Below are 17,640 nucleotides of genomic sequence, written 5' to 3'. Positions count from 1 at the left end.
CACTGTATATATATATATATATATATCTATATCAATAAAAAAAAATTGCCTTGATTCTCAAACATTGCAAGTAAAACCTCAGGTTTCAGTCGTTCTAGACATTCTAATCATGATGAAATATTTAACAAGCTTTTTCAAGGAATTTGAGTCCCTACTTGGTGTGAACTTCAAAGTCATTGTTTGTGGGGGACAAATGTTCTTGGCTTTTGTGGGTAATCCTTGCCCACGAATTTACAACCCCACGGACGTATATAAAATCATTTGTTTATAGTTATTGAAATAATTCTGATTACACTACCAAAAAAATTACGTCCCCATGAACCAGTGAAACAAGAGGCCCATGGACCACATCGCTCACCTAATAAACAATTGGCATAATAAAATCAGCTTAATGGAGTCATAATACAAACAATGTGGACACTGTAGTATAAAAATGTAAATCCTGTATAAATAAAATTCCATTTCTTCACTGTGGATATTCTTATGTTTATTATCAAGTCCCTTTTCTAACCTTATGATTTTATAGTCATATAACCTGTTGAGCATTGCAGTTCTCAACAAGATCCTAAACAATTGTTTTTATATGAGATATAAACCTACATCAAACTCTGAACCCCTTGTGAGGCCCAAGAATCGTCCATTTGGGACGAAAATTCTAAACAATTTCCAAGAATCAGCAATCTTTCAAAATGCTCGCATATACAGTACAGGCAACGCGGATCCCGTGTTTCCTGCGCCCCCTCACAGTATAAACACATCGAGGTGATCGGCCAGGTGAGACAGGTATACCGCATTCCCATCATGGTAAACTCATCATCTACCTGTCCCCGCCAGGGTAAAATTATCGATGGAAAATTATCGTATACAAGCGGGAGTTATCTCCCCGAATGACAAATAAATTGCAAGTTTCTTTATATTTAATGACGATATTTAACCAGATTTTGACAGAAATTCTAATCGAAATACTTGGAGTCTTTTTTACTTATTAGAGGTTTTTTTTTTTTTATTTCATAGCTATTAAATAAATTATAAACGTATTTAATTTAATACCTGTGCAGCAATTGCAAATAGAATATTTTCGAATCCATTATCATATTTTAAAAAGGTCGTTAAATTAAAAATTATCATAAAATGATTTTAATTGCCAATAACATTATAAATGTGTACGCAGTGTGATTGTGTTTTCTTAACAATTAATTGGTCCACCTACATTTGTATTGTTTGTTGTTGAAGTCCATGCGTGTCAACTAATGATGAGCAAGTGATTAAATTAAAAATTAGGGCTACCTATAAAATTACCACCCCGGTATTTTTAGCACGTTCCGTTCATTTCTTACAAGGTCTTCTACGTGTAAAGAACATTTTTTGTGAATTCACGTTTTAGTGAATTTGTGTTGCGTTACTTTAGGTACATGTATGGCTCATCGTTTGTCATTGCGCGAGGATTCCCACTTTCTAGTGCGTTACGTTTGCGACGACAATCTTTAGGTGCGAAGCCGTTCTTTAAGACTCAGTCTGACTTGAATATTCAGAGTGGAAATGAGTATGACGTTCAGTGGGGCCGGCCTGGGGAAGTCGATCAAGCTTGTGGTCCTTTTTTTTTTTTTTTTTATTAAATTTTTATTGTCATTTTCATAATTATTACAAGGAATTCAAAAAGACAAAGCAAATATTTATTGGCACTCACACACCCTTTCATACACTTGCACACATAAATATCAGAAACACATTCTAATTGTTTACAGGAGAATTAAATTTCAAAAATATTTTTCCAGTTTGACCATTGTTTGTCAAATTTTAACATTTCACATGATTTAATTGATATGTATCTTTCAACCTTATATTTGAAATAGATATGTTGTAATAGTCCCTTTAAGTGAGGGATCTTTTTTTGTGAGCTTGTGGTCCTGTATGCTGGACGTGAGCAGGACATGAGGGCCAAGCTGCGAGAGATGGAAGATACCGAGTGTCTACCAGCCTCTCCTTTCTCATCAACTTTTTTGCCACCTTCGAATACGCCCCATTGTAATGCGAAAAATCAAATTAACGTGTATCTCTCTGAACTGAATTATTACAAATAGAGAGTAAGGAGCCTTAGAGATACCCAGAGTTGCATAAAATTATGTAATCGAAAGATATTGTGGGTATCCCTTGTCATGGTGTCGTGATGGTGTACCAGCTACCCCCCCCCCCCCCCCCCTCTCTCTTAACTAGATAATTTTTTTTAGAAGGACTTACACATTTCAAAGAAATTAAGAACATCTTTTGAAAGTTTTGCTGTTGATATATTTCATGCCGATAAAAAACATTTAAACATTTCAGTAAATGTATTGATATCATTTTATGTGTGCATGTACATGTAATCTTATTGAAAGCTACTACAAATATGTAAACCCGTTTCCTGTTATCGTAACCTTACCACCCCCCCCCCCCCCCCACCGCTTTATGACTGTCGAAGTTAACTTTAGTCCCAATTGTTTTACACAAAGGTGTGAAACCGTCGCACTGACAGGAAATCACTCTACTCTTGAACGCACAGAATACACAGAAATGAGGCAGGTAGATAATCTGTGTAACGATTGACCAAGAAGAATTCTACATCAAACAATTTTACGAATAGTTATATCAAATAATTGATTCATTTTACTGCGTTCTTTAACCGCTAAACGTGTTGAAGATGTTCCTTCCCGCAAAAAACCTCCATTTATTAACTAAACGAGAGATAGAGAAAAAACACAACGAATTAAACTTAACTGTTAAACATACTTCTTGTTTTCTTTATTAAAAATCAAAGGCCGGAACGGCCACAAAGGCGTCGGACTGACATTTTCTTTTATATAGAATGATATCAAAAATTTGAATTTCTGTATTAATAGTCGTATATCAAATAATTTTAGACATAGAATAGAAAAGTATATGAATTAAGTTTTGTGCTGCTTTAAAAACAAAAATAAGTTTATTTTCTTATAAAAAAAGGTTTTGGTGCTTTTACAATTAAATAACTCATTATGGTTACAAAAATCGAAGAAATTTCAAAGTTCAAAAATGAATTATTTTCTTTCAGCTTTAAACAGTCTGAACAATTCTCACAGGTTCATAATTTGAATACATTAACAATATGTCCCTTATTATAATAATAAAACATACTTTTATTTATTTCAATACCCATTTGAAACAAGATTCCCTATGGAACGGTTGTTTACAAACAAATCCACAAAACATGTTATCTAAAATGCTTGACAAGACCAACTGCATTATCGTGTTTATTTTTTGCAACAAAATCACTAGACACGTTTATCGCTTACATTTATTTTGGAGACCGTGCCCGATAACAAATAAATTTACATAGCAAATTTTATTTCTATCGGGCATGGTCTCCAGTTAAAATGTAAGCGACAAACTAAAATAATATTTATATAGTGAATTTTTAAACCTGCTTGTATTCATCCGCCATTTCTTGATTAAGCAAATTTATACTTATGCAATGAGTTGTCAATAACCAAGGAGGCAAAGTTGGTTTTTTTGTACACATTTTAGTTAAATAAATGAAATAAAAATCTTGTAATACGTTTAAATACTTTAAGGAACTTATTTCCTATGCGCATTTAAAAGGCGGTGCAGAGCATGAATATTTGGACGATTGCCAATCCAGACGATCGCTAGAAGGCTGTCGAGCATTAGCTCAACGCCTTAATAAAACTAATAGAACGAAACTTTATCATGGAGGAAACACGTGGTAGAGTTAGCGGGCTGATTTGATTGACAGGTGCAGCACGTGGATTCAAATCTGAAATTGCATGATGGATTCAATCACAGTGTACCATATTCTTTTATGAATAATTATTCTATGAATATTTAGTATTGGATATTAGTATATTTTACATAAGTGTACGTTAAATTACCCCTAAACACCTCTCTCTCTCTCTCTCTCTCTCTCTCTCTCTCTCTCTCTCTCTCTCTCTCTCTCTCTCTCTCTCTCCTGCAAGGTGTTGTGCGATCAGACGAAGCCGTACTTTTGTCGTAAATACAGCCTACTCTGGATATATTGAAATTCAGGGGACCATGCAAATTATTTCAATATATCCGTATTTCAATATAAGCGAAATTGACTGACATGAAGCCGCCATTTTTGAAAGTTCAATCCCGTTGTAAGCATAGAAAACCAAACCTGAACAAATTATTAGATCGTCATTTATCTATTACAATAAACGGATTACAATGAACATTAGTCCTTGAAAGTTTGTTTAAAATTATAATCGAAAGTTTTGTAAGTTTCGTTTTGTTACTATCTTAAACCTAATCATAATCTCAGATCGTATTCTTTTACGTTTTAGAAAAACGTTAGAGAAAAATCACCACACTCAAACGCTTCAAATATTGCTGAACGCTGCTTGTATATCATCGTAAGTGTACACGCGATAATCTCAAAATCCTTAGCTATTTCGAATTTAGGCTTTGTTCTTTCATCAATAGCCATAACTATAGTCTGTCCCAAGTTATTGCTTCCATCACTTTTTGATGATTTTTAATAAAAATACACATACCTGTGAAAGAAATACAACTGAAATCGATGAAAAGGAATATATCCAAGATATCTTCATTGACAGATTATCCCTTTTCACTCAAAATTTGACAGGAACGAAAACAATTTTCTTACGGGGATTTGTAATGGGAAATGTTTACATCTTTTCTCCATTCGGAATACACTCGGAATACATCGCGCAATTTTTTAACGTTATCATCCGGGTTTAGTTATGGCTGATGCAATGCAAAATCTCCGTAGACTTTCAATTTTTGGCTGTGTATTGAAACCTAAAGCGTTAGAGGGGGCGTTTCAAAACAGATAATCTGGACATTTTTCATATAAGTGGATGAACGTAGTTTGAGCACAAAGGTATTAACTATTATTGAAATATCAAGCAAAAAGTGGTGGAAGCAAAAACTCGGGATGAATATAGTTTGAATTTAGCGTCCGGAGATAAGGTGTTTCTTTTCCGTGGGGTTTCCATATTACGTCAAGCCTCAATACATCCGTATTCGTAAAAACAAAAAATTAAACATTGAATAAATTTTAATTTTTAATAAAAGTATAAAAACACACATGAAGAGAACTTATCAATTCACACCTTTGTATATCAACCGGTCAGTCTGGCATAATTACTGTCACCAACCGTGACTACAGCCGCCAGGGAGAACTTCAATATAACCGTTATAAAAACAACTAATTATCACCTTTGGGGACCGATCAGTGGCTTCAATATAAGCGATATTTCAAAATAACCGATTTCATTATATCCGTGAAATCAATGCAAAGAATATGAAAGGCGAAAACTGGGGATTTATTTCTATTTCAAAATAAGCGGAATTTCAAAATAAGCGAGTTCAATATATTAAGCGGAGTAAGCTGTAGGTTTGAAAACCCTTAAGGGCATGTCATTTTCTACATGAGTTTGTTAATCACTACATGTATACACAGAAAATGATCGTGACAAAGTTTATATGTATACACAGGAAACGCATGTACTGATTACATGTTATGATTCCATGTGCTTTAACGCAGCACCAACTTTATATATGAATGATAATTCTATTATTGAATGGAAAAATAGATTTGTTAGTTGATTCCCGACATTTGTTCATTTCTCAATTTAAAACATACACATGTATTGACAGTTTACGGCGCTATGCGTGTCAACTTATAAAATGAGAAGATGAAATTGCTCTGCATTGATACGAGTTCATCTAGTGAAAATATTTAATTTTAAGATTGTTATAAAAACAGGATTATCAACTAATAGAAATAATAACTGAAATAAGCATGTCAAATACAAAGATATGTGTTCTTATTTACACATCACAAAATTTAACAGCGTAATAATCATGTTATGTTGTAATTCGAATATAGTTTCCGATTTCATGAAACTCTATTTCATAAATATAATTTATTAAATTTATAATAATATGGACCACAATTTATTTACAATGCAGCTGTTATGCTTAAATCTGAAGTCGCATATTTGACGTGGATTTACATGACCCGCATTGCCTGTAATGTACAGTACAGGTAAAGTAACAACAACAAGCAGCAGCAGGAATAACGGTAAATCACACCGTCGCAATCCATACCGCGATCAAAAACCGCGATGGTGTATCGCGGGAACGATAAAAATACAGTGACGGTAACGAGGGCCAATACGGGATCCGCGTTGCCTGTACTGTAAGTAAAACCATATAGGATTTAAGTTTTCGTGAATTAAAATGTTTTCCTTTGTAAAATTGAATCCCCATTGTGGCCCTGCCCTATTTCACAAGATTTTGATTTGAACTCATTTAAATCTACATTATTTGAGGTTGCTTTCACAAAAGTTACAGCTTTTCCAGGCAAATGTTTTTTTAGAAAAATATTTCTAAAGAGTTTTCTTCATATATACCTATGTAAATTTAGAATTTTGTTTTATGACCTATGATGTTTCAATCGAAAACAATAAAGTAAACAAGAAAACATCATTGAATAAATGATTAATCAATTTGCATAGGTGACGTTTAAAACTGCCAATTTCACAATATTTCATATACTCAAATGAAAATTAAAACAAACAAGAATAGAATTCCAGGGTCCCCCGCTGGTCAAGCAGTATACTAGTATCGAGTCTATCGACCAAGGCTGATTTAGGAACTTGACCAAGGTAATAGTGGTATAAACATTTGGTATAAATTTAATGAAAATCCGTCAAAATTTGTAGGCATGAGAGCGCTTACAAGGTCAATTTTTGGATAAAATGGAGTCATTATTGCAGTCAAAGTCCCATAACTCCAACAAAAAGTATCGACCAATGCTGATTTTCGAACTTGACCAAGGTAATAGTGGTATAAACATTTGGTATAAATTTAATGAAAATCCGTCAAAATTTGTAGGCATGAGAGCGCTTACAAAAAAGTGTGACGGACGGACGCACGGCATTTTCTATGTCCCCGCTCCGCGTTGCGGCGGGGGACAAATATGACTATTATATAATGTGTGTGCATATGTAAAAGGGTATAGGTGGGTGGATTGAACAAAGTTAAAAAAAAAAATTATGTCCAGAAGCAAATTAAGAGAAAATACAAGTGAAAAGCTGTCAATGTGACAGCAAACAGGGTTTTCTTTTATGTAAACTGTATCCATAATCCATGTCAACCCTTATCCAGTGAAATGGAGTACCCTACATGTATATGAAACATTTTGCCAAAAAATGACTACCGTATTTTTCGGGGCATAGGCCGGTATTTTTTTTCTCCAATGCGCGAGCATCGGCTTATCCCCCGGGATCGGCTAATCATAGGCTCAAAGTTGAAAAAATTAAACAGTCAAATTTAAAATCCACTGTTTTTAGCAGTTTATCATCAGGGTTGTTGTTTTTTTTTCGTCCGTTTGAACTATTGTTCGATAGTTGCAGATACATAGATATAACAGAGCCCGTTAGTATATACGTCTCTGATAGTTGTCCCGTTGATAATTTTTGTAATGACATTGCGAGTAATAAAATGTACAGTACTGTACGAGGTATTTCTTTACAACCCCAATCAAAAGAATTTTTTCCCCCACGTTCACGTATGAACCCTGGAAACTATTAATGCGTAGTAAAAAAAAAAACGGAACCGGGTAGAATGAAATATGACGGAACTTTTGTGAATTTCTTCTTGTCTGCGTTCGTGGGAATCACTGGTCTTGGGTGCAGAATATATCAATGCTTTGTGTTTTTACAGTTAATTTTCTGTTGGATGAAATAACGGTATTCTGGTGTCGTGTGTATATACAAAGGTGTGAAACCCGTGACTATTTACACAGCCTGGGGGCACGTAGTGTACACCCTTACACCTCACCGCATTAATTGTGCTTTTAACATTACAACTTCTTTGCATAACGGCAAGTCACTTTTTAATTTATTAATGAAAAAAAACACAAATTAAATATTTTATGTGTGGTATTTCGTTTTCTCATTCATGCGATTACGGGGGATAACTCTATTTGAATATGAAACCACGTGTTGAGCTAATGGACGCCATACCCCGATCTACAAGTAGCTTTCAAAGTATTACTTGATTAAATGAAATTGAGCAGTAAGGTTTTAATAAAATATAAAAGGTTTGGTAAAATATCATACTTAGTTCTATCAGACAGTACCACGGAGGTTGGTGTTGCAATTAAATTTACATTATGTAAAATTACGATACCTAACGATATATACCGACGAATACGGAAGAGACCAAACAACCACAAAACACAATTATATTTTTTTTAAATGTTTAAAATATATATGTTAAGCAAATTTAATAACTTTAATTACTCTTTTGACTTTCTACATCGATATTCTGAAAGTATATACTTAATACGACAACTTAAATTCCTTCATCATGCAGCAGTCATACTTTCACCACAGTAATCATCGATTGAAAATCGGCCTCTCCCCCAATTCGGCTAGTCTATGGATTTTTCCTGAATTTTGTCTGAAAATGAGCAATTCGGCCTATGCCCCACATCGGCATATGCCCCGAAAAATACGGTAAGTTCAAAAGCTAGTATTTTTTTCATAAATTATCAGAAATCAAAATCCTAGCAATATACACACCTCTGATATATGTACAATTGATCTGCAAAAGAACAACTTCCTATCTTGAGAACTGTAGGAGGAGTTATCCGTACAATGAGGGTACCCTATATGCAATATTTTGCCAAAAAATGACTAAGTTCAAAAGCTGGTATTTTTTCGATAAATTATCAGAAATCAAAATCCTAGCAATATGCACACCTCTGATATATGTACAATTGATCTGCAAAAGAACAACTTCCTATCTTGAGAACTGTAGGAGGAGTTATCCGTACAATGAGGGTACCCTATATGCAATATTTTGCCAAAAAATGACTAAGTTCAAAAGCTGGTATTTTTTCGATTAATTATCGGAAATCAAAATCCTAGCAATATGCACACCTCTGATATATGTACAATTGATCTGCAAAAGAACAACTTCCTATCTTGAAAACTGTAGGAGGAGTTATCCGTACAATGAGGGTACCCTTTTGGCAGCCGGCCCGCCATCCGCCCGCCCACCCGCCATTTTCACCATTTTAATAACCGGATTTTTCCGTTGGAAAACCCGGTTAAAAAATGAGAGATATTAACAATAACCACAGATGACTGGATGCTGGACATGTTAATTGATTTATTATGTTTAACAATTTAGAAATCTAACCCCCAGTGACTCTGCTATGCAAAAATAAAAATTACCATCTGTAACATGACAAAGTATTTTGACCATGGTTGTTAATGATTATTCTCCTTACATGCACACAATCATTATTTACCAGCTTGATTAACAAAAAGACTGGCACTCTATTTTCACCATTTCCAAATTATCTACCTTTTAAAAAGGGTTTTATAAATATAAAAAATTTGGAATCCCCTTCCTTTAAGGATGATTTGTACCAACTTTTTTAAGTTTGGCCAAGTGGGTCTAGGGAAGAAGCCAAAATTGTGAAAAGTTTAGACAGATGGACAGACAGAGAGACTGACAGGCGATGGACAACAGGTGATCAGGAAAGCTCACTTGAACCTTTGGTTCAGGTGAGCGTGCTCTATGTACAAAAAGTTTCTAAAACAACAGAAACAAGATACTAACAAACAAGTTGACGAAACAAGGTTATCCATGGTCTCGAAGTAATCATTTTGCAAGTTCTATGGTCGATAAGGACCTTGTCAGCAAAAACAATCTTCCACAAGGTCGAAAGCTGACTAACATTTTTCATACTTATTGTGAAGTCATTATTTAAAACAATTTTGATATATATAAACTATATTAAATATGTCGTCGAAAATTATCATGATGCTGATATAAACTAAAGTTGGGGGTTTGTATGCATGTCAATTAAGTGAACTTTTTAAACTTGAAACTTTTTTTCAGAGTTGTTTGCCTCTCATAACAATTTGAAAAAATCTTTTTCTCAAAATATGCATGGTAAGTTATGAATTTTCTTTGCATTTTTAAAGAAAGGGAAAGGATGTATGAAATTAACTTGCACTAAAAAGCGTAAATTGGATTTGCATGAAAAAGACTTGATATACTGTTATTTTAAAAAAAACCTACATTTCCTGTAGACTTTAATGTTATCTTAAAGTTGCAATTAATTTTTTTTATTAATAAATAAACCCTTTAAAATCATACTAAGATTTTAGTGATCAAACTTACCTGATGTGATCTTTTCATTTGTAAATATGTTATTTTTTTCTGTTGAAGACATTTGAGATGTGCATGTCTCTGCTGATTGGGCCTTAAAAGACTCTGTAGTATGAGATGGGGAACATTCTGTTGATGCAGCCTCTGAGGATTCTGTATGCTGGGTAAGATCTACATGTTGAGTTTCTTGTTTAATTGGTTCCTTTAGCTAATAAAAAACCCAGACAAACTATAAATGATTATAAACAAGGGCACCGCTAAGCGGAGCATCTTCTCGCAACATGAATTATTGTAGGAAGGAATGTATTATTTAGGAAAATACATGTAAATGTATCAGATCAGAATGAATATGATACAAGTATTCATATTCTTGAAACCACTTTGAATTCATAATATCTATTTAATCCCTATCCACAAGCTTTGTGGTGTAAACATTGGGGGTGGGGTGGGGATAGGGGAGTTACATTTACAGAGTTGTACAGTTTCCCTATTCCTAGCAGAAACTCAACACATATGGCTTTAAAGTTTAATAATTTAGATTCATTTTGTGACATTCATTATTATTTAGGCATACATAAGCGATTCACATACATTATGAAACATAGCTAAAGAACTAGCTATCAGTAGTCTACTCTGATGGTCAATTCTAGTTGCTTTTAGTATGTCAACCCAAAGTAGATATGCAGCTATTATTAATATGAAACAAATTTTCGAGTGAAAAATGTAGGATATCTGTCAAAGTCTCTTCTGAATTTTAGATTAGTTTCATTCAAAGTGTGGAGCACATAGCTCAGAGGTTATGGGTGTTAGGCCAGTAAACAAAAGGTCACTGGTTCAAAACCTGCTGTGGTCACTTGATGTCGTGTGTTGTGCACTTAGACAAGGCACTTTATCTACATTGTCTCAGTCCACCCAGCTGAAATTGGGAACTGGCTTACGATGGGGGTGAACCTGCGATGGACTGGTGTCCCATCCTGGGGGAGTCAATGACTCTCATCTGCTTAGCACCATGGAAACTGGTGATAAGCATGGGCCCTATACGCCTTCATGGCACAGAGAAGGATTCATAAACTCCTTTCTAGGTACAGTACCCGCAACGTTATTTTTTACAGTCCTATCCTATCGTATCGTGTATCAATCCTATCGTATCGTGCGTGTATACTGTCCTATCGTGCGTTAATCCTATCAGGTTTATCGTTTTTAACATTCTTTCCGTTTATCCTATCGTGTTGATCTTTTCATGTCTTTACATAAACAAGTACATTTATTTCAAAGTAACAAGTCGTTCAGCGTACCGTATACGAAAATTTATCGAACAAGAAATGTAAAACCCTATCCAGCTTTCTATCATGATACAAAATTCTTAATTCTTCAGATAAAGTTAACAAATTAATATTACATGTAAATCATACTTGTAAGCAGTGGAAGTGACAAACTATCGAAGTTCTTAGGAACAAAGTAACATGTTTACCTGTTTTATCTATCTATTTTATCGATAACATTAAATCGTACGCAGAGTATATACCTGCGTAAACATTAACTTGTATGTAACAAAATTCGATTTTCATGCATCATTGTTTATAAAAACAAAAGTACTATGATATGATTTATATTTATTTAAAATGAAAGTTTTATTTTATTGAACCCGCTGTTTTCCGTGCAATATTTGATCTCGGGCTGAAATGTTCCCTGCGATCGCCTCGGGTGTGCGGTAATAAAAACAATGTTAACAAATCATACGCGGAATATGTATCTGCGTTAATACTTATTTAACTTGTATGCAATATAATTTATTTTTAATACATCATTTTTTTATAGAAAAATAAATGTATTTATGATAGATATTGATTTATTTAGAACAAAAGTTATATTGTCATTTTACTCGCTATTTTCCATGCGATTTGATCTCGGGCTGAAATGTTCGCGGCGATCGGCTAGGGTGTTTAGTGTTGAAAACAATGTTGACAATACATATAATTTATTGGATCATTCTAGCTCATAATTTTTATTAAAACAATAACTGGTTATTTTAATACATTCTATAAATGATGCAGCGATAATTAAGAACTCGGCATTTGTTGATAACAATAAATCTTGATTCGAACGAGTTCTTTATCAAATTCTGCCATTATCAGGTTGATCGTGAAGATCGTTTGACGTGATCATACATTTAACATGAACACCGTTTATCCTATCCTATCATGTATCAATCCTATTGTATCGTGCATGTATACTGTTTTATCAGTGTGTTAATCCTATCGTATTATGCGTGAATCCTATCCTATCGTTTATCTTGTAAAAAATAATGTTGCGGGTACTGTAGCACGGGAAAATTTATTCTAAAATTCGACTGCTTGTTTTGATGTAAATCGGATAATTTTAACCTCTTGCCCACTTCAACTTTTAACAATTAGCGATCTTTTAACCCTCCATTACTAGAAAACATTTGTTCTTTTACCTTTACTAGATGTTAAATCCCAAAATAAGTTGCATACAGTAGTGATTTACTTCATGTCGTATATAAAATTACTAGAAATGTCATTTGTCAAGTCGTACATAAAATTCCTGTTTTATCTTTGTTTTTTTAAGATAATTTAAAAATATTTAATCAATTTACTTGAAAATCAATACTTTTTGTCCTTTATCATGCCAAAGAAGTGTAATGTATCGTGTATAATACGCACCCCCTAATGTTGACCAAAAATGGCGAAAAAACAGCAGGTCCTATGTATAACACGCACCCAAAAAATGACGAAATCAAGGGCCACCATTTCCACCAAAAATAGCTATGTTTCATGATAATTTTATAATCCATGCGCAATTTCTTTAATTTTGTGATCCGAACATAGCAGAGCGATGAAAATCGACGGCCGCCATTTTTCCAAATAATTATCAATGTTCAATGATAATTTTATAACCCAAGTGCAATTACTGCAATTTCGTGATCGGAACATGGCCCAAGCGATTTTAGAGTCAAAGGTCTTACAATTTTACTTAAAAAGGACGGCATGATTTACATGGGCAGTATCAAATCTTTGTAAAGAGTTTCTTATACAACAGTGGAGAAATTGAAGAACATCATCAAAGAGAAGAACGGCAACCAAGCTTTGTGCTAACTCAATGATTGTTGTTAAATAAACATTGTGAAGAAATGTATGTATGTCGTATATCGTCATTATCAATTCGTACAAATGATCGATGTATTTTTAGCAGTGTCTTTGTAAAGCAATAACGTTTAACTGCATAACTGGAAACGAAGTAATCAAGTTTAATAAAATCAGAATAATCGCTAATCTTCATTCACTTGAAAACACCCTGTGAAGTCCAACACAAGACAGGTGCTTGCTTCTGACACCGGAAATTGTTAAACAAACATTGACCACGCGCCGAGTCAACAGGTGGCTGCTTACTTAATGGCGAATACACTGGCGATATTTAAACTTGTTTGATACATTAAAAATAGTGTCGAGAGAGGATAAATATTTCAATACATGGAAATAAAACTAAGAATAAGGTATTTCTGATGTAGTAAATTTAGTATACACAACTTGCATAACACGCTATATCAGCAGTCACTACTTCTGTGGTATCAAGAATTGCAGCTTGAAAAAATGGGGTAAAATTTTAGTCCTATGTACAACACGCACCCCCCACTTTTGATCCAATTTGGCTAAAAAAAAGTGTGTGTTATACACGCGACATTATGGTACAAAATTTGATGAACATTCATGAGAGGGCTTTCTTTGAATTTTGCTAAAAAACTAAAGATGGACACATACACACACACACACACACACACACACACACACACACACACACAAGCACAGCAGCGATGCTATATACCCCTTGCAACAGGTTGCCTGAGGGGATAATAAAAGTGTGCAGGAGAGTTTGATTGTCAGATCTAATATTTAGTTATATGATATTCCTAAACTAACAAACTGTATATTTTGCAGATCCTAAAATGCACTTCTACATCTAAAGAGCACATGGAATGTTCTTAAATTATAATTGTTGTTACATTACTCCACACACAAAAAAAATCAGAATTTTTCCTTTAAAGGAAACATGAGAGAAAAAAGAAGATAAAATTAAAAGTTTAAAAGCTGGGATTTTTTTAATTACCAAACGACAAAATTCTAGCAATATGCCCACCACTTCACAATTTCAATACCCGGATTTTCTTATGGAAAACCCTAATAAATTCATCCTTTGGCTCAGGTGAGCTAAAAAGTATGCCTTGGTATAGTAAGCTTCCTTTTATTACACTGCCTTTAATCACCATACCTTTTGATCACTTGCTGAAAACATCTTCTTGAAAGAACAGATTGCTTGTTTGTGTGCTAAAAATGCCTCTATATCCTCATATTGTGTGTTACACCTCCCACAGATAAGGATGTCAATAGCACCTAAAAAAAACATAGGTAATCGCAGATTACAAAGCTCACCGAGACAAGACATCACCCTTATGAGACTTCCCTTTTATGTTATGTGATAAAGTAAAATATTATAAAATACAATATTATATTATACATATTGTATCATATGATACAATAATATATTTTACAATATCATACAATACAATTTCATGTGATAATATATCATATTATAAACCAATATCATATTATACAATATTGTATGATACTATATTATATAATATAACAGTATCATATTATACAATTTCATGTGATATAATTCTATATTACAGAAAGTAATATCATATTATACAATATTGTATGATACAATATTATAGAATATACAATATTGTATCATAGGTAACAATATTATATTTTGCAATATCTTATGTAATAGTATCATGTCATAAAATTATAAATTAATAATACAATATAATATTATACAATATTGTATCATAATATACAATACTATACATAACGATATCATGATACAATATCATAACATAAAACATGAAAAAAATTGATACCTATCATATCGTATTATTTAACTTTTTATAATATTACATATAATATTATATTGTATCATATTAAACAATATTGTTTCATCCCATTCAATACTTTTTCATAGGAATCATGTTATATCATTTATCAAAAAACACATCTACAGTGTATCTATCGAGCAAGTTTGAGTGAGGTAGGAGATTTCTTTAGCATCCTTGACAATTGAGATCAGCCTCTGCATCTGAAGCAACCTCTGCGTTTCATTTATAATATAGTTAAATCAACTATGCAAGCTATCATCTATAAAACATGTGACATGTTCCAAAAAAACTAAACCTAATCCAGCATCCGAAACCTATGGCTCAGATTCAGCATTCAAGCCTGTCAGGTGCATCAGTATACATAAGACACATCTCCATGCAAGTTTGGTGAAGTTCAGACCAATAATAACTAAGATATCATCATCAGAGGGCACTAGCAATCAAAACCTTAACCTGCTCCAGCATCCGCAACCTTTGGCTCAGATTCAACATCCATGCCTGTCAGGTGCATCTGTATCATAAGACACACCATCCATTTAAGTTTGGTGAAGCTAAGACCTGTAATAACTAAGATATATTTTTTAGCATCCTTGATAATGGAGATCAAGCTCTGCATCTGAAGCTTCCACTGTGTTTCATTCATATTACAGTTTAATCAACTATGCAAGTTTGAAATAGTACTATTTTCTATTAAACATGTGACCTGTTCCAAAAAACTTAACCATATCCAGCATCTGAAACCTATGGCTCAGACTCAGCATTCAAGCCTGTCAGGTGCATCAGTATCATAAGACGCACCATCCATGCAAGTCTGGGGAAGTTAGAACAAGTAGTAACTAAGATATAATCATCAGAGGGCACCTGCAACAAAAACTTTAACCAGCTCTAAAAACCTTTACCTCCTCCAGCATCTGAAAGCTATAGCTCAGATTCAGCTCTCAAGCATGTCTGGTGCATCAGTATCATAAGACACACCATCCATGCAAGTTTGGTGAAGTACGGACCTGCAGTAACTTACATATTGCTATCAAAGGGCACCTGCAACAAAAACTTTAACCTGGTCCAACAACCTTAAACTCCTCCAGCATCTGAAATTTAGGACTCAGATTCAGCATCCAAGTCTTTCAAGTCCACAAGTAGGTCCAGATGCATCATCCATGCAAGTTTGGTGAAGATAGGACACTTGTCCTACTTAATAGCTTAGATACAGGAACTGCAACAAAAACTTTAACCAGGTCCGGACGCCGACGCCGAGGGTATAGCATAAGCTTCCCCTGACTTCATCTCGGTGAGCTAAAAATGCTCAATTAATGCATTTCAAACTGTTATATTCAATGTCATTGTTGAATATATTTTTACCAGTTCAATCTGAGGCAAGATATTTTATCTTAGAGGGATTTAATATTTTCAACTGTCACACAGCAAAGTAAACTCAAGTGACCAGTAACAAAGAAATTGCTGCCAACATAAAGATGTTATATTAACTTTGTTGTTGATAAGTAGGGTCTTAAATTCATGGAAGTCTTTCTGCCTATTGTTTTGGTTTAGATTATCCATATTTTTCTTTTTTCTCCCCAAGACATGAACTTTGAAGTTTCATATCTTGTTCAGTAATGAGTTATTTTTCTTAAAAACTTTTTTGGGCCTTTGGTTTTCAGACAAAATGCTCCGAGACCATAATAACTGGGAATGGGAATCCACAGGATTAAATAGAGGCAATGAAGTTGTAAATATTGGTTTTTGTTTATTATTACAATCTTAAGAAAGGAAAAGGTAGAAGGTCAAACAAGAGGCCCATGGGCCACATCGCTCACCTGAGGAACAATAGGTATGATAACGTCAGCTTAATGGAGTCATAATACAAACAATCTGGACAATGTACAATAATACATGTAGATCCTGTATAAATAAAATCCATTTTCCCCCTTGGAACTCAGAGCCCTGATTGCTGCCATTATTTACAAGAGCAGACTTTAATCACCGCTCCTGCACATATATAGGGACTCAAAGTTACGCAGGCAGGAATGACCGCACACCTACGCAACTGAACAGGTACCAATGTTAACGCAAGCAGGGATAACCACACACTTGCGCCAACAGCTCAACCTAAAGCAAGCAGGGAGTACCGCACACTTGCGCTAGAAAGGTCAGAACACCAGCATGGATGACCATACACTAGTGCTCCGCCGCAACCACCACCAATACAAGCAGGTATGACCGCACACTTGTATTAATGCGATACAGGGCAGGAATGACCGCACACTCTGTATCGTAGGTTAGAAAACACGAAGATTAGATAGAGCAGGGATGTCCACACATCTATCCATACCTGTTCAAGGTTAAACCCAAACAGTCACTCCTCGAAATGCAATAGACACTGTCCCTATATATGTGCCGGCCTAAAATAATTCATAGTATCTAAAAATTGGAAATCAAAAATAAACAAACTAATCCGGCCTAACCCAAAACTA

General features: G+C 34.2%; 1 protein-coding gene across 1 annotated transcript in view; it reads right to left on the bottom strand.

Moving 5' to 3' along the window:
• LOC128160857 (uncharacterized) overlaps positions 1-17,640 on the bottom strand; it is a 198,272-nt gene that overhangs the window by 30,060 nt on the left and 150,572 nt on the right. Inside the window, exons 19-20 of the mRNA XM_052824167.1 lie at positions 14,500-14,621; positions 10,225-10,420 (exon numbers count right to left, since the gene is read on the bottom strand). Coding sequence (XP_052680127.1) covers positions 10,225-10,420; positions 14,500-14,621 — 318 coding nt within the window. The remainder of the gene's footprint in view (positions 1-10,224; positions 10,421-14,499; positions 14,622-17,640) is intronic.

This window comes from Crassostrea angulata, chromosome 8 (genome assembly GCF_025612915.1).
Source record: "Crassostrea angulata isolate pt1a10 chromosome 8, ASM2561291v2, whole genome shotgun sequence".
In the NCBI taxonomy this organism is placed as follows: Eukaryota; Metazoa; Mollusca; class Bivalvia; order Ostreida; family Ostreidae; genus Magallana; species Magallana angulata.
The sequence above is the reverse complement of the archived record's forward strand: the minus strand, read 5'-3'. Positions and strand labels throughout refer to the sequence as shown.